The 21,501-nt window shown below is 36.5% G+C and overlaps 1 protein-coding gene across 1 annotated transcript in view; it reads left to right on the top strand.

Moving 5' to 3' along the window:
- The window catches only part of LOC121431777, a 55,090-nt gene that overhangs the window by 30,164 nt on the left and 3,425 nt on the right, over nucleotides 1-21,501 (top strand). The window contains exons 8-14 of the mRNA XM_041629478.1: nucleotides 6,291-6,478; nucleotides 8,911-9,021; nucleotides 10,194-10,336; nucleotides 14,000-14,087; nucleotides 16,434-16,638; nucleotides 17,817-17,992; nucleotides 19,835-19,994. Coding sequence (XP_041485412.1) covers nucleotides 6,291-6,478; nucleotides 8,911-9,021; nucleotides 10,194-10,336; nucleotides 14,000-14,087; nucleotides 16,434-16,638; nucleotides 17,817-17,992; nucleotides 19,835-19,994 — 1,071 coding nt within the window. The remainder of the gene's footprint in view (nucleotides 1-6,290; nucleotides 6,479-8,910; nucleotides 9,022-10,193; nucleotides 10,337-13,999; nucleotides 14,088-16,433; nucleotides 16,639-17,816; nucleotides 17,993-19,834; nucleotides 19,995-21,501) is intronic.

Below are 21,501 nucleotides of genomic sequence, written 5' to 3'. Positions count from 1 at the left end.
TGGTTTTGGGGATGGTTGGTCACATATTTGTGACGTGCGTGCATGGCTGATTTGTAGTCAACCTAGATTTTCAAGGATCACCCCTGTCTTAAAAGGCCTGCACTGGCTTCCAGTTCGCCAAAGAATATCTTTCAAGATTTTGTTAGCGTACACAAGGCACTAAGTGGTCAAGCCCCCAGTTATATTTCTGAGCTTTTACAAGGAAAAGTTCACAGACACGCTCACATCCTGCGCAGCTCTCATGATAATTTGCTCCTTCACATCCTTACTCATATAATACAGAGATAACTTTGGGAGATTGCCTGTGAAGCCCCAAAATTATTGAATGGTTTGCCATATGTACATGTAAATAAGTTCCTGTCCATCAGTAAAATCATTCAAACTTAGACTAAAAACCTATCTGTTCAAATAATTCCCATACATTTCTTTTTCCCTTTTTCTAAATTTGTTCTCAAGCATATCTCAAGCTCGTCATTGCTGCGCAGTAGAATATATGCACCTAATTTCTGCACTATATAATCAGTATATTATTATTATGATTCAGTAGGTTGTAGTATGGTGACGATGACTTTGTCAGGTTTTCTTTGGTCTCGCACCTATCAGCTCTTGTTTAGTCAGTTAAATTGTTGGCTGCATCAAGTTCAGTTTTAACAGGAGATGCTCAATCATTCTTGTGTTACGAACTCGGTCATTTTTATGTGAAAGTGCGTGCACGTGGAGAGGGACGGGTGCAGCGCGCGACACGTATGTCCGTCGGTCCATTGTTAATGGGGGAAGTTGCAGTTGGTGAGGCGTGGTGTGAGGACATATGTGCAGTGCGCTCCCGAAGATCTTCAGGTGCCCGTTCGTGTGACACATTGTTTTGCATTATTTTTGGAGGGTAAGTTACCCAGCATTAAAGTGTTATAACCCAAATGTCGGTGTGTAGTGTAATCTATACTACACAGTAAAAACGCTGTACAAAATATCGCTGTATAATTTTTTGAACAGTAGCAAGAAGGCTTGAACGAGAGTTGTCAAAGATCTGCGCATGACGTAAATCGCCTACGTATGCGCGCACGTACGCATGCACAGTGGTCGGAACATGGCGTCGAGACTGATCTCTACAGTGCACTGACAAATTGCCCGGGAAAAATCATGTTTAATCTCCGATTTGCGGAAATGGAAGATTTAGAAGTCACAGCCCTCCTTCAGGAGTGGGGCTTCCCACAGTTAGTTCCGGTCTTTAGAGGTAAATTTAGTGATTGATTTCGAGTGAATGTTCATGAATAAACTCGATTGTCAATGCAGTGTTACCATTGTTGCATTGCTTTTATCGTGTGTGCATACGTAGGCGTGCCGTCTGACTGTGGTCGTGAATCTCCGCACCCTACTTTTCACACCGAAAAATTACATGCAAATCAACAAACAGTTGCCAAATTTTGTTTCTCATATAATGACGAATATTCTGAGGAATAACACTGCATGAAACTTGTACAAACAAAATCACTTCTATGTTTATGTTTAGAGATGATTTTATCAATGTGTCACTCGACTCGGTCACGTAAAAAACGGGTTCCTTAACCGGCGCGGCGCACATGTCATGTACATTGTCTAACCTACTCTATTGTCTAACTTGCGCGAAACGGTGGTTGGTTTGCATGAGTGCATCAACCAATATCGAATGATAGGGCACCTATAACATTGTCGTTAGAGTAACCTGCCCATGATTCGATATGTTAAGCTTTTCTGCAATATTAATTAAAATGAAATTGGCGCCAATGTTCTAGATGATATCTCCAGAGCTTGCCTGGCTTGGCTAAATTTGGACTTAGTTTGGTACCGCATTTGGCTAGCTGTCTGTACGAAAGTGTGAACAGGGTCTACAAACATCTTTGCTTGATTGTATTTTGAAAACCTTATCCAGGCAAATTACATGTATATAGCCTACGTCTAATGTAGGCCTGGCTAGATCTAGGTCCAAACCTAGATCTAAATCTTGGCCTAGGCCATATTCCTATATTATAGGCCAGCCTAGTCTATAGCCTACTAGATCTAGGCCTAGCAAGGACAGGCCTACATGTAATAGCAACAGATCTAGCTCCGGGAGGGGGGGGGGGGATTCGTGTTTATTAAGGAATATGGTGCTGGAAAGGGTGAGTGACTTTTTCAAGATCCTGACCTTGTTAGATCTAGGCCCTGTTGCTATGTATTTTCAAAGGAAATTAAATTGCCATGTATGCCCCCTCCCCACCATAAAAAAAATGATAATAATAAAAAAAATAAATAGATAAAATGAAAATTTGTCCAAAATGGTAAAAATCACAGGCCTTATTATTTCACATATGAAAATATTACAAACTTTTGTTCTTATCAGTATTATCTTTATAACAATGTTACTAATTCTCAATTATTTATGCTCATGAAATTTGGCACAAACATAGAGTCTTAGGTCTTGAGCTAAAAAGGTGTGCAAGAGACAGTTTTCGCATTTGTCAGAAATCGTGTTGCCATGATAATAAGCAACCACACAATTTGAAAAAAAAAAATCAGGAAAACTCATTGTGGATCCAACTGCTTCCCCAGTGTTTAGCCAGTGCTCATGAAAGTTGGCACAAATATTTATAGTGGGGGAAAGACATGTAAGATTCATTTTCTAAATGTGTTGGAAACTGTATTAGCATGGTAATTTAATAGGGTGGGGTATTAATCACCTTCAGTGATATTTCTAGTTTCACTTGATATCATTTTCTTAAATCATGACCAAAGTGCTAGCTGCCACAAAGTGAAAATGGGGACTCGGAGCAAGTGAACAATGGAAATAAGGTATGCCAGATCATGGTGATCTCTAGAGCAGACTTCAACATGAAATGGGGTGGGTAACTCTGAAGCTAATGTGTGGTCCTGGGTCCTGATACGTGAGTGGCACTTTGGCCAGCTATAAAAACCCTGAGTGCTGAAAATGTTGCATTTAGTTGGCCTTGGTAACTAATTACAGGCGCTTGGTGTGACATAACAGGATGGAGTACAATTTTAAGAAGGATGGTTTCTTAGAGGGAAAATAACTGAATTTGTAAAATTATGTTTTCAGGGTTTTTTTTTTTGTGTGTTCTTGTCATAATAGAAAATATGCAGAAGACATTTGAGACTGAAATATGGGTGTCTTGAGAGGAAGCGCTTCTAGAGTTCCTCAAAGGTGCTTTTTGAGAACATGTATTGCTATACAATGCTATACATGTATGTTAAAGATAAATTCCGGTAGTGGTAACGATCTCAAATTTACTTTTTACAGAATCTAATGTAATGACCACCGAAGTGTCTGTTTGTATGAATAGAAAATATGTGCCAAAGGATTCTGGAAGAAATTGTGTAATTGCTGAGAAATAAGCGTGGTATTCGGTCACTTCCGTCGGGCCTTTCTTCCAGCAATAATAATACACTGTCCCACGTGTGCCTATCTGTGTTGGTGATCTTCAGTGTGAACATTTTTCAGCGTAGATTTCAAAAAAGTTCAGTTTATGTAACTGTACTAGATCTAGATCCTCGATGATATACTGACAATTAAGCCTGGTTTTACAGACTTTCTCATGAAATCAGTGTTTACTGCAACTACTGGAATTTCTCTTTAAAATTTATCAAATCAAAATGTGCCTTTAGTGGCATCATGAAATTGGTGAACTTAAAGAAAATATGGAAAGGCTTGAAATTTCTTTGAACATTGTGGTCCAGGGTCCTGATGCATAAATTACTGGTACTCTTGCTAGCTGTAAATGCGGAGTGCTGAACAAATGTTTTGCTTTGATTGCCTCAGTACATGGGCCCCTAGAGTGACTAGACAGCATGGAGTAAAAGATATTTTAAAAATGATGGTCGTCAGAGATACAAAAACTGTCTGTATGTGTGTTTGTTATAATGTAAATGAGAGAATATTGCAGAACCATTACAGGCCAAGTCCACCCCAGAAAAAAAAGTTGATTTGAGTCAACATGCTAAAGTTTCACTTATTTTTCACAAAAGAACTATGCTCAACTCAGTGATATGCAAATGAGAGAGTCACTGATGTCACTCACTATTTCTTTTGTTTTCTGTTTGAGTTATACAATATTTCAATTTTTACAGATTTGACAATAATCCCCAACCTGACAAAATGATTTAAAAAATGGTAGTTCCACATGTTCAGGGAGGATTAAAACTTTTTCACATGACATGAGAGGAGAAAATTAAAATATCTTATATTTCATATTTAATGAATTAAAAAAGAAATAGTAGGTGATGTCAATGGTTTCCTCATTTTCATATCAACCAGGATTTGCACGTTTTGCGAAATTAAGCAAAACTTTAAAGGACAAGTCCACCCCAATAAAAACTTGATTTGAATAAAAAGAGAAAAATTCAACAAGCATAAAACTGAAAATTTCATCAAAATCAGATGTAAAATAAGAAAGTTATGACATTTTAAAGTTTCGCTTCATTTCACAAAACAGTGATATGCACATATTGGTCGGTATGCAAATGAGGGAATTGATGACATCACTCACTATTTCTTTTGTATTTTATTATATGAAATATTTTGATTATCTTGTCATTGTCATGTGAAATGCAGTTTCATTCCTCCCTGAACACGTGGAATTCCATTATTTTAACATTCTGTGTTTCAGGCAAGGAGGTCCTAATCATCAAATTCGTAAAAATTGAAATGTATTCTTCAAACAATAAAAACAAAAGAAGTAGTGAGTGAGTGACGTCATCGACTCACTCATTTGGATGTAACTGGCTCGTTCATATAACTCTTTTGTTAATAATAAGCGAAACTTTGAAATGTCATAACTTTCTTATTTTACATCCGATTTTGATGAAATTTTCAGCACTGTTCTTGTCTGATTTTTCTCTATTGATTCAAATCAACACTTTTCTGAGGTGGACTTGACCTTCAAGGTGTCATACATGTACATGTACATATAACTATTCGATTTTGATAAAAAATTTTAGTGTTGCTTGTTTGATTATTCTCTTTTTATTAATAGGAGTGGGCTATACATGGTCAAAAATACTTTTTTGTCATTTTGATATGGCAACAGTCTTTTTTTTTATTCTTTGTAATGCATCTCAACATGAAATGACATTATTTTTTGTCTCGGGTGAAAGAAAAAAAGTGTGCCCTACCAAAATCCAAAATGGCCGCCAATTTCCCCCAAATCATATTTTTGGCCACAACTTCTTTATTTGGTGGGTTTTTTCCTCTCCGTGACTTATAACAAGGTGTGAATATAAACAATAATGTCATAAAAATGAGCTCTAAGGTTTAGAATTAGATGCCTCAGAAAATGAAGATATGTTTTGTCTCAGAAATCAAATACATGTACATGTTTTGTCAAATAATTCAGCGGTCAGAGGAGTGAGGTACCGTAGAATGGATTATAGTCCACCCTACATTATGGCATTTAAACTGACAGTAACTATTCTGGGCCCCATTCCATAAAAATTGCCATTCTAGTAATTTTGCCAGCCAACGGTAACTTCCATGGACACTATACTTTATATACAGGCCTTGTTATATTGGCCAATGCGTGGATGCAGTGTACATGTACATAAAACCCCTATGGATAAATGACATTTTATTTTTTAAGATACATTTCACAAATATCCATAAACTCCAATTTGGAGGAATAAAAGCAAGCTATATGAAAGCCGCTAGCTACTGGTCAAATAGTATCATCTAACATCCAAGAACGACAAGACGATGAAACCCTACTTTTTGTGGCTGAAAAAAAGACTCTAAAAATTGGTAAATTTAGGTAATATCACCTTCTAGCTCTACAAAGAATGGTTTAAAAGTACTTATTTTAGGAAAAACAAATTGCCTGCCCTGAAAAACATGTGAATAGACACCAAAACCAGATAAAAAGACTCCCAAATAAAGAAGTTGTGGGCAAAACTGTGATTTGGGGGGAAATTTGTGGCCATTTTGAATTTTGGACTTTTTTCTCAGACACAAGATAAGAAATATTGTCATTTCGTGTTGAGAAAATGTAAAATTTATAAAAAAAAAACTGTTGCCACCTTAAAACCAAATATCACCCATTTATAGCCCACTCCTATTATTAAAATCAACTTTCTGTCAGGTGGACTTGCCCTTTAAGGCATGTGCATTACTTTCCTTTGCAATATGTATTATTGTAAGCTACATCTACTTAAAAAAATCATTGACTTTTACAGCTCGTCACTTTTATCATCTGAATTATTTTGCCATTTTTGTATTTTTTAATGTCAAAGTTGTAATTGGTATTTTATTTCATCCCATTTATTTACAGACAATGACAGTGATCTTGATAGTTTCAATCTCCTCACCAGTAAGGCAATCAAAAATCTTATTCCAAAAGTTAGGACAAGTATGAGGTTCCAAGAGGAATATAAGAGATATATTGATGGACTTGTTCCCAGAAAAGGAGAAGAAGTTGAAGACCAGGACGTTGAAGGCGAGGAAGTTGAAGGCGAAGCTGTGAGTTTGAATACATTTCCTTGCTTTAAATGTTATAAGAAATTTGGGGGACTGCAAAGCCTCTTTGCACACCATCGTTACGTTCACAACATTCACATGAATGCGTCTGACAAAATTGTTTGTGTACTTTGTAACTCCACATATGCCCTCTATAGAACCGCATACATGTACATTCGTAATTCTGAAGCTTCGTTATTCCGTAGGTTCGGATATTGTGAAGGTTCGTTATTCCGAAGGTTCTTATTTCCGAAGGTTCGTAATTCCAAAGGTTCGGAAACTGCAGGACAAGCACTTGAATTTCCTATCCTGTTCTACAATGATGAATTTGAACCCGGGAACCCACTTGGATCTAGAAGAGGTAAACATAAACTGAGTGTCTTCTACATGCAGTTCCTCAATATTCCAAGCAAGCTTCGTAGTAGTTTAGATCACATTTTACCTGTGGCTCTGGCAGGAACCCAACTTGTGTCTTAGTATGGTGTTGATTCTGTACTCCAAGTGCTGGTTCATGACTTAGAGAAGTTGTACCAAGATGGCATCTACATTTGTTCTCCTGGAGAGTTTGAAGGGCAAGTGAAGCCAAAGCTGTTTCAAATCTGTGGAGACAATTTAGGTATTCACCAGCTCCTGGGATTTGCTTGTGGCTTCACTGCAAATTACCCATGCCGAACATGCAAGGCTCCTAGGGCAACTTGCAAGGAACAGGAAGAAGAAAATAACAATTTGCTCAGAACTGAAGAGAATTTTGTTTAAGATCTTGAAGAATCAAACCTCTCAAGAACAGGAATTCAAGAGACTGTTTTTTTAATGAAGTGAGCTGCTACCATGCAGTACTAAATTTTGTGCAAGATATAATGCTCGACTTTTTGGAGGGTGTCATTCCAATGGAGGTAAAGATGATACTAAACCATCTAATTGATGAAGAACGAATCACAATACTTGAACTCAACAGCCGGATTTCTGCTTTCAGTTACGGGTTTGTAGACAAGCAAAATGCTCCCAGTGCCATATCAGAAACTGTCTTGGCAAACCCAAGAGGCCCAAGTGGTCAAACAGCTTCGCAAATGCTCTGTCTGTTTACCTATCTTCCCTTGATGGTCGGAGATGTTGTGGATGAAGATGAGGAATGTGATGTGTGGGAATTACTGTTGCTGCTGTAAGACATTTATAAAGCAATAGCTGCCCCCAGCATTAGCAAAGAAGGAACATACAGGTTGCAAGCTCAAATCAGAGAACATCACCATCTGATAAAAGAACTGTTTCCTGATACTACACTCACACCCAAGCAGCACCATATGGTGCACTACCCACAAGCAATAAGACTCCTAGGTCCTCTTCAACCATACTCCTCAATAAGGTTTGAGGGAAAGCATAAACCTCTGAAGAATTATGCAAGGACCTCTTCAAACTACGTAATGCTGCAAAGTCTGTGGCTAAAAAGCATCAAATAGGTCAGAGTTCTTCTTTTTTGTTGAAGCAGAATGTGACATTTAGAGGAACTGAGGTCTTTGGTCAAGAATCAATCCAAGCATCAAGCCTTGACAGTGCAGAAGATATTTGCACACTACTAAGATATCCTATAGATTCAGTCATTGCACTAGCTGCTTCAGTGGAGGTGAATGGATACAGAATCAAACCTTCTTCAGCAGTCATTGTTGCATGGGATGAAGAACTTCCTTCATTTGGAGAAGTTCAGCATATCGTCCTGGCAAAATCTGCTATCAACTTGATCATCACACCTTGGACAACTCTGCATTTTCACAATCATTATCATAGCTATGCAGTGGACACAACTCTTAGTGTTGGGCCAATCATGAAACATTTTGACGAATTGGGAGACTTCAGACAAGTGCATGTGGTGAAATCATACAATAAGGATGATCTGAAGAGCTACATTTCTTTACGTTATCAGCTTGTGTGACTGTTTCTGATCACTAACAAGTTAATGTACTACTGTTCAGTTGAAGAATGTAAGTTCCCAGAATGTATGACTATGATTAGTTGTGGTTTAAACTGTATTATAAAGACTTTGCATTCAATAGAAATGAACTTTTTTGGTTAAGCTGGGAGCAGTATTACAAGAAATGACATGCATCGGGAAATGTTCAAAGGGATCAAATAGTATAAAAAAATTTCTGTTCTTTTAAAATTTGATAGAAAACTGATCATGTTTCCATTAAGTTAGTCTTTCATTTATTTTGGTCAGATTTTACTTAGAAATAGGCATCAATATTAGTCATGCATGGGTCTGAATGTAACTTGGTCATTCATTGATTGTATCATAATTATGAAAATGGTACATAGTACATACGCATGTATGTAAGGCGATTACTTTCAATCAAACTCAGGAACAATTTGAAAATTTGCTGTTAGGGGCATTGATATACAGTAATATAAGGGAATCTGTATATATGTTTTTTTTTCCCTTTTAGGTGGAATCAGTGAGGCTTAAACAGCTCCAAGCTGATGAAGAGCGGCTGCCAACCAAGAGGATGGGAGAGAAACTGTTGGAGCTTGAGACAGGGAAGAGAAAGCGCATCTTTGTAAGGCAATTGATATAATAATGTAAACACGTGCCTCTGCCCCTGGTAAAAAAAAGAAAAAAACAGAATCGTTGATACAGTAAATTAGTATTTTTCGGGACTTAGCACTTAACAACAATGATCTCTTTCACTTAGCTGGATAGAACTTCTGTTCTTGAATATTACCAATTAAGATCATCAACTTTCATTGAGTTTAAATAGCCCAGGGGGGGGGGGGCCCACTTACATCGACGAATGGATACCATGCGCGACCAAAAAAACACGTAAAAGGATGTCTTTTTCAAGACAGGGCATGGTACGTATGTAACGTGATTAGTGTGTCGAAAAAAAAAAAAATGAAAAAAGGTTATCTTTTTCACTAGGAAAGCTACGTGTTTAGGGTCAAATTTGCGGGCATGATAAAACAAAATTGAAATGTTTGAGACCCCATGGTCGCGCATGGTATCCACTCGTCAATGGAAGCGCCCCCCCCCCCCCCCCCCCCGGGTTAGATAGGTGATCTCTTGTGGGCTGTCATTTTGCGGAGTTGCGTGATTAAAAGTGTTCTGTGGCATTAATGCATAATGAATGCAAAATATGTCAAAAACAAACAGACAATCTGTGAATTATTCTTCATGAAATAAAAGTCCACCAAATTTGATGATCTTGGTTTCATTATATATAATGATCACCTTACCAGAAATGTGTTCTATGTTATCCAACAATTTCAGTCATGAAATCAATTGCTTCTAATCAGTAAAAGTAAAAATAATAAAACAGTAATGAATTTGGCTATATACAGAATTTGCACTGGATGTGTACATGAAATCACATTTTTTTTTAGCAATTTGCATCTGACATGCATTACAAAATGTTACCTAACTTCAGAACTGTGTACCTGGGCGTCTGAAATTTGGTCTTAAAAGTTGTGACTTGAAGAAAAAAAATCATGAAACATTGTGGCGCGATCTTATCGCGTTACAGATTGATTGCGAAAAATGTTGACCCCCCTTCCCTGTGCTGGATAGGGTTAAGACTCCAAATACATGTAAGTAACCAAAACATTTCTTTGAATTTTCTTTATTCATTATATAACTAATTATTGATCTCTAGATAAATCCCTAACTGCCAGTTAACTGACCAAATATGTGCAGTATTATTAAGTACACATTGCATAACTTTTATCATTTTAGGATATAGACGGCTGCTTGAGTAAAGCATTCCAAGGAGCTGAAGCAATCCGAGAGATGGAAAGATGCAAGATGGCTACGCCAAGGGTGAGGCGTGTTCTTGTACCAGCTCTTGTCACCCATCTCATGGACAGGTGCGGGCCCAAGTAAGTGTGATTTGAAGATTCTATCCTTTGCCAATTGAGGACCACGTAAAAGGAAGATTTGAAGCCCCAGTATAGTTTTGGTAGATTGAAGTTCAAGTTTTTATCTTTATGTTTGGAAAACAGCAATATTCTCACTTGAGACACTGGAAAATAATACTAAACATACTTAAAGAGTAATGCCAGTAGTTGCAGTTAACACTGATTTCATGAGAAAGTAGAGAGTCAAAAGGGGCCTAAGCTTTCGCTCCTAGCAGAATCTTCTTCGGAGGCAAAATGACAAACATATTAAAGGTCAAGTCCACCTCAGAAAAATGTTGATTTGAATCAATAGAGAAAAATCAGACAAGCACAACGCTGAAAATTTCATCAAAATCGGATGTAAAATAAGAAAGTTATGACATTTCAAAGTTTCGCTTATTTTCAACAAAATAGTTATATGAACGAGCCGGTTACATCCAAATGAGAGAGTCGATGATGTCACTCACTATTTCTTTTGTTTTTTATTGTTTGAATTATACAATATTTCAATTTTTACGAATTTGACGATTAGGATCTCCTTGCCTGAAACACAAAATGTTAAAATAAAGGAATTCCACGTGTTCAGGGAGAAATGAAACTTCATTTCACATGACAATGACGAGAAAATGAAAATATTTCATATAATAAAATAAAAAAGAAATAGTGAGTGAGTGATGTCATCAACTCTCTCATTTGGATGTAACTGGCTCGTTCATATAACTATTTTGTTGAAAATAAGCGAAACTTTAAAATGCCATAACTTTCTTATTTTACAACCGATTTTGATTAAATTTTCAGTATTATGCTTGTTGAATTTTTCTCTTTTTATTCAAATCAAGTTTTTGTTGGGGTGGACTTGTCCTTTAAAAGAGGAACAACCATAATATAGACCACAGACATTCAACAGCAACGCTAGAAACAAGGAGACAAAAGGGGCATTAGTGAGAAGAGATGACCAATCAGGTTAATGAAGGGGATGAAAGAAAAGGAGTATGCAGACACAAAGGGAAGTTAGTGTACTGTAAGTAAGGCCAAAGAAAGACCTCAAGCCTAGAGGGATTAAGATATGAGGCAGGCAACATCAAACAGGATCTGGAACAAAACAGTGATAGAGGGTGTGAGGAAGAGATGAATGGCAAGAGAATTAGTGAGAGGTGGGTCAAACAGGTAACAAAGAAAGGCATAATAAACTGGTAAACTGGTGCATAAGAGTGGGGGAAAAAAGGGAAAGAATGGAGAACAACTGATAATGTGCAAAAGACATAAGTATGTATGTTAGAGCATTAAACAAACTAAGAGAAGAAAGTAAGTGTAAAATTAAATCGGTAAGTATAAAATTATATAAATATATCCAAAAAGGAAAAATATATAAATACAAGTGGTGTAACTGATATTGTAATCCGCTGGGTGTGAGGGGAAAAACAGAAGACTATACAGAAAAAAAAACTGTATATATGGAAGGGAAGCAAATTGCCTAAAAGGGTAAAAGCAAATAAAGAAACTGATGCTGTATGAGAAAGGGGGTGTATTAAGAAAAAACCATAGTAAACATGAAAAAGAGCAAAATAAAAAAGTGGTAAATCTAAGAGATGAAGGGAGAGAAAAATAGAAAATGAGAAAGTCTGTAAAACCAGGTTTAATTGTCAGTATATCAAGGATCTAGATCTGGTACAGTCACATAAACTGAACTTTGTGAAATCTTGAAATCTATGCTGAAAAATATTCCTACTGAAGATCACCAACACAGATAAGCGCACATGGGACAGTGTATTATTATTGCTTTGAATGTCGTGTTCGACGCTTGACCCGAATCCTGTGCTTATTTGCTAATTTCTCAACAATTAAACAATTTTTTCCAGAATCCTTTGGCACGTATTCTTTATTTATACAAACTGACACTTTGGTGGACATTTCATTGGATTCAGTACGAACTCATTTTCATATCATTACCAAAACTGGCATTTACATGTACCTTTAAATTCAATTTACATAACTAATTTTCAGTCATCAGTGAACAACCATAGCATGACTATAAGGGTATTTCCATGGATTATTAAACAAATCACAAATTATGTTAATTGCTCAATCTCGAATTGTATTACATTTTAAAAACAAGTTTACCCTGATATCAAGTTGGTTTTAAGAAAAACAGAACAATGAGATAAACATTTCATTGAAAGTTTTACGAAAATCCACCAAAAAATAACGGAGTTATGAGATTTCAAAATTTTAAATTTGTGACGTCACATGCAAGCAGCACCCCATTAAAGTCATGACTGAAATAAATTCCATAAAAATATCATTTTCTCAGAATTATCAGAAATACTTCATACGTGCTTCTGTATAAAAATACTCCTTCGGTTATCATGAACCATTAAAAATGGCAATTTATGGAATTATTGGGAGCTGCTCGCAAGTGACTTCACAAATTTGAAAATTTGAAACGTCATAAACTCTGTTATTCTTTGGTGAATTTTCGCCAGGCTTTCATCAATATGTTTCTCTCATTGTTCTGCTTTGAATAAAACCAACTTGATGTCAGGGTGAACTTTGCCTTTAATGGTTTGAATGGGTATGAATCATGAAACAAAGGGGAAAATCGTTTCTACTCTAAATTTTACGTCTTAAACAGCACCCTCTAGGAGAGTCAGAACCATACATGAAATACCGCATGTGGGACTAGTGTGACTAAATCTCAGTTTTATGAAAAACCATAATTTATTCTGCAGTTTTTCCATGCCAACAGCCTCCTACTGTTATGAAAGTAAATAAGCCCCCCATATGCATACGAAATCTGAAAAAGATATGAATAAAGACAAATTTATTTTGATTTAACAAAATGTAACGTAACTAACCATATTTTTGATGCTGTAGTTCAAAATTTTTATCAGTAATATATCAAATGATCAAGACACCAGTTGAAAACAGGTTGAGGAGACTTTGAGGATAAGTATTTTTTTTTCATGTCCATTTTATGTAACGTAACTAACCATAGTTACTTCCTGTTTATTACCCACTGAAACGTCTCACAATTTTGCTTGATGTTGTGAAACAGGTGCCAGTCTAGAGAACTGACAGTACCACAGCAGAAAAATAATATCAAAGCATATTCATGTATGAGCAAAATGTTGAGTAAAGTTTTTCATTAAGTGTAGCGTAACTAATCATGGAATTGCCCATAGGGAGATTTGCACACTTAATGTGTACATTCATACCAATTACAAGTGAGATTTAAGGCCACTGCACACATTACGACCCGACTGGTAGGCGACTGGCTTGCGACTGAGTGAGGGGAGATGAATCGCAATGCAGTCATAAGCCTCAACACCGCACACATTGCAAAAACCTTGCTGTCTAATTGGCTTGAGGCTGGATTGAGCTTGCGATCCAGTCATAAAGATTCGACATGTCAAATCCTTCTGATTTTCCTTGCGACTTGTCTCTGACCGGTCTGTGACGCTCAAGCTGACAAGAGCTGTGACGTCACATCTCCCCTCAACCAGTCGCAAGCCAGTCGGCGACCGGTCGGGTCGTAAGGTGTGCAGTGGTCTTTACAAATGTGAAGTTTCTTTACTGCAATTAAGTATTTTTGTCACACATGTTTTGTGTAATCATTACCACAACTATACAATCCCTTTATTGCAGCCCATCAGTATGTGCTAAAGAGGCCTTGGCGAGGGAGTTGACAGAGAGGTGGCCTTTTCTAAAGGACCCCAATGGAATAACAGGACATGTAAGTTACTCTGGTCCATTTAACTGACATTATCTTTCCTTCCTTTTCATTGTTTACTTCAAGTTTGTTCTAATCATGAAAAATATAAGAAAATCACTTTTCTCTGATCAAGTTGTCACTGGTGTTCTGAAGAGCCACATTAGGCCCTTTAGCCAAAAAATTTCCAAATTGCGTTTTTTGTATTGTGTTCTGAAAACCAGCAACAGATTGGGGAAATAACTTGCATTGTGATTGCTCTTTGTCCATGACTTTTTAAACTTTCAATCAAACTCATAAATTGTCCCTTAAGGGTATAGGATCCATACTTAAGTTCAATGTGTATCTTATGGCTATGTGCTGTTGTTGTTCTTTTGGGGGATCTTAAAGGACAAGTCCACCCCAACAAAGAGTTGATTTAAATGAAAAGAGAAAATCCAACAAGCATAACACTGAAAATTACATCAAAATCGGATGTAAAATAAAGTTATGACATTATTATAAAGTTTCGCTCTAATTTCACAAAACAGTTATATGCACATCCAGGCTGGTATGCAAATTAAGAGACTATGACGTCCTCCACTCACTGTTTCTCTTGTGTTTTATTATATGAAATATATTTTGATTTTCTCCTCATTGTCAAGTGATACAACAATCAATTCCTCCCTGAACGTGTGGAATTAGCATTAATCAATACTATAGGGTTCAGTCAAGTTGGTCCTTAATGTAAAATCTATAAAAAATGAAATATTGTATAATTCAAAATTAGAAAAACAAAAGAAACAGTGAGGGACATCATCGACTGACTCACCTAGTTGTGCATATCACTTGTTTTGTGAAAAATAAACAAAACTGTAAAATGTCACAACTTTCTTATTTTGCATCTGATATTGATGAAATTTTCAGCACTAGTTTGATTTTTCTCTATTTATTCAAGTCAGCATTTTCCTGGGGTGGACTTGACCTTTAACACTTTTACCATCCTTCAGTTGGGCTAAACAAAGATTGAACACATCAGTAACTTAATAGTAACTTAACCCTAAATAGACTGGGCTATTTCGATGCCTAAGAAGACGGGGGCTATTTCAGCCCCCCCTTGTGATCTCGGCCACCGATCGCGCGATCACGACAAAAATTGGCATGCGCGTTACCCATGGCATTAACTACAAAACTGTAATATCAAATTCTGCAAAATATCTCATTGCTCATTAATTATGCTAATTTATGTGTAAAATCATAAGTTTGCTCTTATTAATAAAATAATGCCCCTAAAATGCTAATTTTTGTTTCACATACTCTAGAAAGGCATCTGGGGGGCGTTTCATCAATATTTTCGTCCGACAAGTTGTCAGATCTGACAACTTTCCTGGATTCTGATTGGTTGAGAAGCACTGTTACTATAGTAACTGTCTGATAAAACAGGACTTGTCGGATAAAACGTCTGACAAGTCCTTTCATGAAACGCTCCCCAGATCAAATTTATGTTTCAAAAATTTCGAAAAAACATTCATTTTCTTATGTATTCTATTGTTTTCTAAATTTCTTATGTATTTCTATGTTTTTCGACTTTTTGTTTTTTATTGTTTTTTCAATGGAAATTGTCGGGGACTTTATTTTGACCATAAACAAGATAAAATCAATTGATTTTTTAAGCAGTGAAAGGAAAAATAATGATACATTTATGAATTTTGGCTAAAATACATATTTGTATTGGATTTGTATACAAATTCACGTTTTTGAGTAATTTTGGGTTTGCATGCACTTACGAAATGTTGCATAATTTCGGAACCGCGTACCTGGGGGTCTCAATTTTGGTCTCAAAAGTTGCGCGAGACTTGAAAGTAAAAAGTCAGCGAGTGACGTGGTCAAAAACTTTCAATTTATCGCGAAAAATGTGGAAGGGGGGGGGCTGAATCAGCCCCCCAGTCTTTTTAGGGTTAATTGATTATGTTTGCAATGTGTGCATAATAATCCTTCACGCTGAGTTCCAGCAGTTGAAGGGTGTGGTCCAGTGGTTAGAGCATTGGACTCGTAATCGCAAGGTTGTGAGTTCGAATCCTAACTCTGCCATTGTCTCCACTTTGATAAAAAGGCCCGAGAGTGATATCTGTCGTCTATTACGTCAGCCACTATGACTGATAAACCTAGACATAAAATGTTTCCAAGGTAATTGGTCATATGCTAGCTTGGCGTTTACCAGCAAAATGCTGTCCTGCCGAGTTCCTATGGGAATTACCACAAACAAACAAGCTCACCAAGTAGAGATTGTACAAACATGGCTATCTTGTGCCCCAGTTAAATGATGATCAGATTGCTGGGGTTCCATAGCTAGCTCATCTTCATTATTTTCTCTTTTTCATAATAAAACAGGAGTTATGGTACATCAAGGGCTCAAAACATGGACCAGCAACTGGGTACTTGGAGTCTCGTCTAAGGTATGTGCGGGTAAAGTTGCATGCAAATTTTTCTCCGTCTGAGAAGGGCTCAAAATTGAATGCACTCGCCTCTACATCGATGAAACAGACGCCAAAGGAAAAGATCCAGAGTCGTAAAGATATGCTGAACACTATCACTGGTTAGTACATAAAATAAACAGAGAAAGCTCCCCTTTTGATCTTTAGTTTAACAGGGAAGATAGGTCAATGAAATTTTTTTAATGAATCGATTATGCTAATTTATGCATAATTATGCAATAAAATAAATAATTTGCTCTAATTAACTCATTATGGCCCCAAAATGGCTCATTTTTCTTCACAGACTTTATAGGATTCTAATCAAAGGTACATAAAAAAAAAATTGGTATCGCAGTTTTTTTCCTCATGTATTTTATTGTTTTTTATTTCTTATGTATTTCTTTGTTTTTTCCTTTTTGTTTTTATTGTTTTTTTGATGGAAATTGATGCACATGTCTGATCATAAACAAGAAAAAATAAATTAATTTTAATCTGTAAAAGTCGAAATAATGATACATTTTTTAATTTTGGCTGAATACACAATTTGCATTGGATTTGTACATGAAATCACTTTTTTTGAACAATTTTGGGTCGAACATGCACTTACATGATGTTGCGTAATTTCGTAACCACGTACTCTTGCATCATAAGTCTGGTCTCAAAAGTTGTGCGAGACTTGAAAGTAAAAAGTCAGCGAGCGGCGGGGTAAAAAAAATTCGCGCGGTAAATTTTAATCACGTAAAATGACGTTAATGCAATGTTTTTTAGGCACTTCCCTACCCAGTTGTATATTCTGCTTGTGTGTCTGTCCGTCAGTCAGTGTACAGTATACATAATAATGGTTTAGAAGACTAGTACAAATTATCACAATGAAGTATAAACACTCTAATTCAACTCCACTAAGACGAAAAAATCACTTACAGTGACCATGAAAAAAATAAGCAATAGTGATCCAAGGATCACCTCCCCTCAAATTTGCAATTTTCAAAATTAACAACTTTATTTATCTCCAAATTAATTCACTCATGACGCAGCATGAAATTTCCTATGTGCTCGCTCTTGCTATTAGTTATTGCAGATGTATGTACAGTTTATGAATGACCAGATACTAATTTTGAATCTGAGATACAGCAATTAGTTTGATTACACACTGTGCACAAGGGAATTGTTTGAACGAGAATTTGTACAATTTATCTTCTTATTCCATTAGTTCTATATAAAATAGTCAGATAACTTGTGTAATAATGAATATTGCTCTTCTTAATCTTTGATTCATGTTTATTACCAATAAATGTTGCAGAAGAAGAGCACGAAGAAGACACCCTCTGGATGAAACATAATTCATCACCGGAAAACGTCATTGCTCAAAAAATGCGACGAACTGCGGTACGGAGATACGAGTGGATCAGAGGAAACCCGAGACCAAGTACAGCAGATATTCTTCAAAAATACCCACGGCTTCTGGATGCAGGAATGGTAAAATAACTTGATTATTACAATAGTGCAGTGGATTTGCATGATGAAAAAATTCATTTTAAATTTGATTGTTTGAAGAAAGCATTTTTTTGTTTATGAATTTTCAATATTAATCAATTTCTTTCTTGCTTGAAAATATAGTGCAAGACTTATTCTGCTCCGGCGACGAGCACACAGAAGCAAAAAATTCAAATTGATATTCATGTCAAATGCTTTATGTTTTTTTGACATTGCAAGACCTGATGTTTCTGGGACAATGTTTTTTTTCTGATTCTGGCAGCCATTTTCTATTTCAAAATGGCTGCCAAAGTATGGATACAAATTAGTGTAGAAAATTGTATATTTATACATATTTTGTTTTGATAGATTTGTAAAGGACAGGTTTGATCATGATGCTTTTCCTGTGATTTAGCTTGCTACACTATAAAATCACATAGAAAGAAACGCTAGGTATTAATGCATACATGGACAGCTTTGCAAATACTAAGTATTGTTTTTCCAGTGGGTAATTAATCCAACAGTGATCAATATTGAAATAATGTAATAAATGATTAGAAAGGGAAAGGTCAATGTCAAAGCTCAAGATACTTTACTTGATTTATGCAATGTGCGCATGTGACCTAGGGTGTTTGTTACAAACATTGATGAGTTTTCATTTTTGTCTCACCTGCATAGCAGAGTGAGACTATAGGCGCCGCTTTTCCGACGGTGGCGGCAGCTTCAACATCAAATCTTAACCTAAGGTTAAGTTTTTGAAATGACATCATAAACTTAGAAAGTATATGGACCTAGTTCATGAAACTTGGCCATAAGATTAATCAAGTATTACTGAACATCCTAATAGAGTTTCATGTCACATGACCAAGGTCAAATGTCATTTAGGGTCAAAGAATGTTGGGGGAATCAACATCAAAATCTTAACCTGAGGTTAAGATTTGAAATGTCATCATAACTTAGAAAATATATGGACCTAATTCATTAAACTTAGACATTAGGTTAATCAAGTATCACCAAACATCCTGCATGAGTTTCATGTCACATGACCAAGGTCAAAGGTCATTTAGGGTCAATGAACTTTGGCCGATTTGGGGTATCTGTTGAATTACAATCAAAACTTTAAAAGTTTTTGGATCTGATTCATGAAACTTGGACATAATAGTAATCAAGTATCACTGAACATCCTGTGCAAGTTTCACGTCACGTGACCAAGGTCAAAGGTCATTTAGGGTCAATGAACTTTGGCCGATTTGGGGGTATCTGTTGAATTACAATCAAAACTTTAAAAGTATGTTGGTCTAGTTCATAAAACTTGGACATAAGAGTAATCAAGTATCACTGAACATCCTGCGCGCATTTTAGGTCACATGACCAAGGTCAAAGGTCAATGAACTTTGGCAATAATGGGGGTATCTGTTGAATTACCATCATAACCTTGCAAGTTTATTGATCTGACTTTTGAAACTTGGACATAAGAGTAATCAAATATCACTGAATATCCTGTTCAAGTTTCAGGTCACATGATCAAGGTCAAAGGTCATGTGACGTCAATGAACTTTGGCCACCTTGGGGGTATTTGTTGAATTACCATCCTATCTCTAAAGTGTATTGGTCTAGTTCATAAAACGTGGAAAGAAGAGTAACCAAGTATCACTGAACATCTTGTGCGAGTTATAGTAGGTTGTCTCACCGTGATGCAGGTGAGACAGCCAGAGGCATTCTACTTGTTTTTATTTAATGAACAATATTTAGCATGATTTTATTGACATAGTAATGTATAAAACATTGTATGCTGGTAATTGTATTATGTGTGATACAGTTTATAAATACTTATTTCATTTTTAGATTGATCAAGACTTTGAATTGACAATAGAGGATGCAGCTCCTGGTGCCCTGTTCAAGATGTGGCCAAAGTTGTGTGGGCAAATCTTAGAATTTGCGGAGAAGGTGCATCCTGGATATAGAAAGGTCCTAGGGGTCGGAGTGAACCAGAAATTGACGCAGAGTAAGTTTTAGTCTTACACACGATTCAAGCTTAGAGTAGCAGTGCAAAGACTTTAACAAAACTGCATCAATTGACATTAAATCTGCGAAAGAGGACATTTCCTCTTCAGGTGTAAGAATAACAATGCTTCCAATTTATAGTGAAATCAGTGTTCTTACGTACACCAAATCCTATCCAACATAATTGTAATAGTTGATGGAGCTCATAGAAACAAGCAAATGATGTTCTACAGTAACATACACCGATTCAAAGTAATGATTTCTTATCTAGAACTAACACAGACCCCTGGTATTTATACTATCGTGTTGCGCAAGCCGTTGAAGAGAGGTAATTGACTCTCAACATTACTTACCAGCTGAACACTGCGCACAGCATTTTTCACCTTTATTGTATAGCACTAATGCATTGCAGGAATTTCAAATGGGAGTGCGGACGTATGTATTTATCCTTGCAGTAACAGAACTTGAATAACTTTGTACTCAAAGGCTCGTATTCTGAAGTCGGGTTTAACTTTTTAGACCACGGCCTAACTCTGTGCTAAAATTATGGGGAGCCGCAAATAAAAAAAACCTGTTTATATTGTTTATTTCTTATGTATATTATTTTGTTTCATTTTGCTTTCATAATGAAGAAAAATACTTCAGTTACCATTCCCAGACAATTATGAACAAATCGGGTGTCATATGAGTTAATGAATTGAATGTGTATTGTGGGGGAGTTGTGCTCCAATTGGCTCTCCATAATCAAACCACAACTTTAAACCAGGGTTTTATATAAACCCAAGTTCAGAATACGGGCCAAAGGCTTTAATCAAACTTGGAGGGAAGCATGGTTATATGCAAAGTTGTTTCACATTGAGTAGAAGAAATAACCAGTTGTCTCACGATGTAGCAAACGTAGTAGGAAAGCGACGTTTCGTCTGCAAGCTGCTAGACTTCGTCAGGCAATGAGCAAAGACGCTGCTGCGCACGGGTTATATAGCGTCGGGAGCTATTGTCCGGCTCCACTACATCTACATCGTGAGACAACTGGTTATTTCTTCTACTCAATCCTTCACCACGATGAACCTCTTCCACATCACCGTTATATGCAAAGTTGTTTCACATTCTACCAAACATAGGATCACCTCGTTTAAGGTGAAAGATGATCATGAGCATAGGTTAAAGTTTAGTTTTTAGGGCAAGTTTTGTATTACAGCTCATAACTTTTGATCCATGTATGCCCATTTGTGACCAATCTTGGATGGTAGATGTTGTGGGAGTTGAAGGTTACCTAAAGGTCAAATGTTACAGCAGACATTGAAGACCTTTCTGAGCCCAATGTTCAGTTTTTGGTTTCTTTGTTTGCTTGAATTTCTATTCTCACTCCAAGAGGGATGATGCTCTTCAGAGATTGGAAGGACACCTCCAGTTCCAAGCTTAAGGTCACAGGCAGGGGTCAACAAGCCTTTTGAATATAAAATGATTTTGTTGTATATTAATGGGTGATACATAATTTTGACCAAAGT

Source organism: Lytechinus variegatus, chromosome 18, assembly GCF_018143015.1.
Source record: "Lytechinus variegatus isolate NC3 chromosome 18, Lvar_3.0, whole genome shotgun sequence".
NCBI lineage: Eukaryota > Metazoa > Echinodermata > Echinoidea > Temnopleuroida > Toxopneustidae > Lytechinus > Lytechinus variegatus.
Note: the sequence above shows the minus strand (reverse complement) of the source record. Positions and strands in the feature narration are given on the sequence as shown.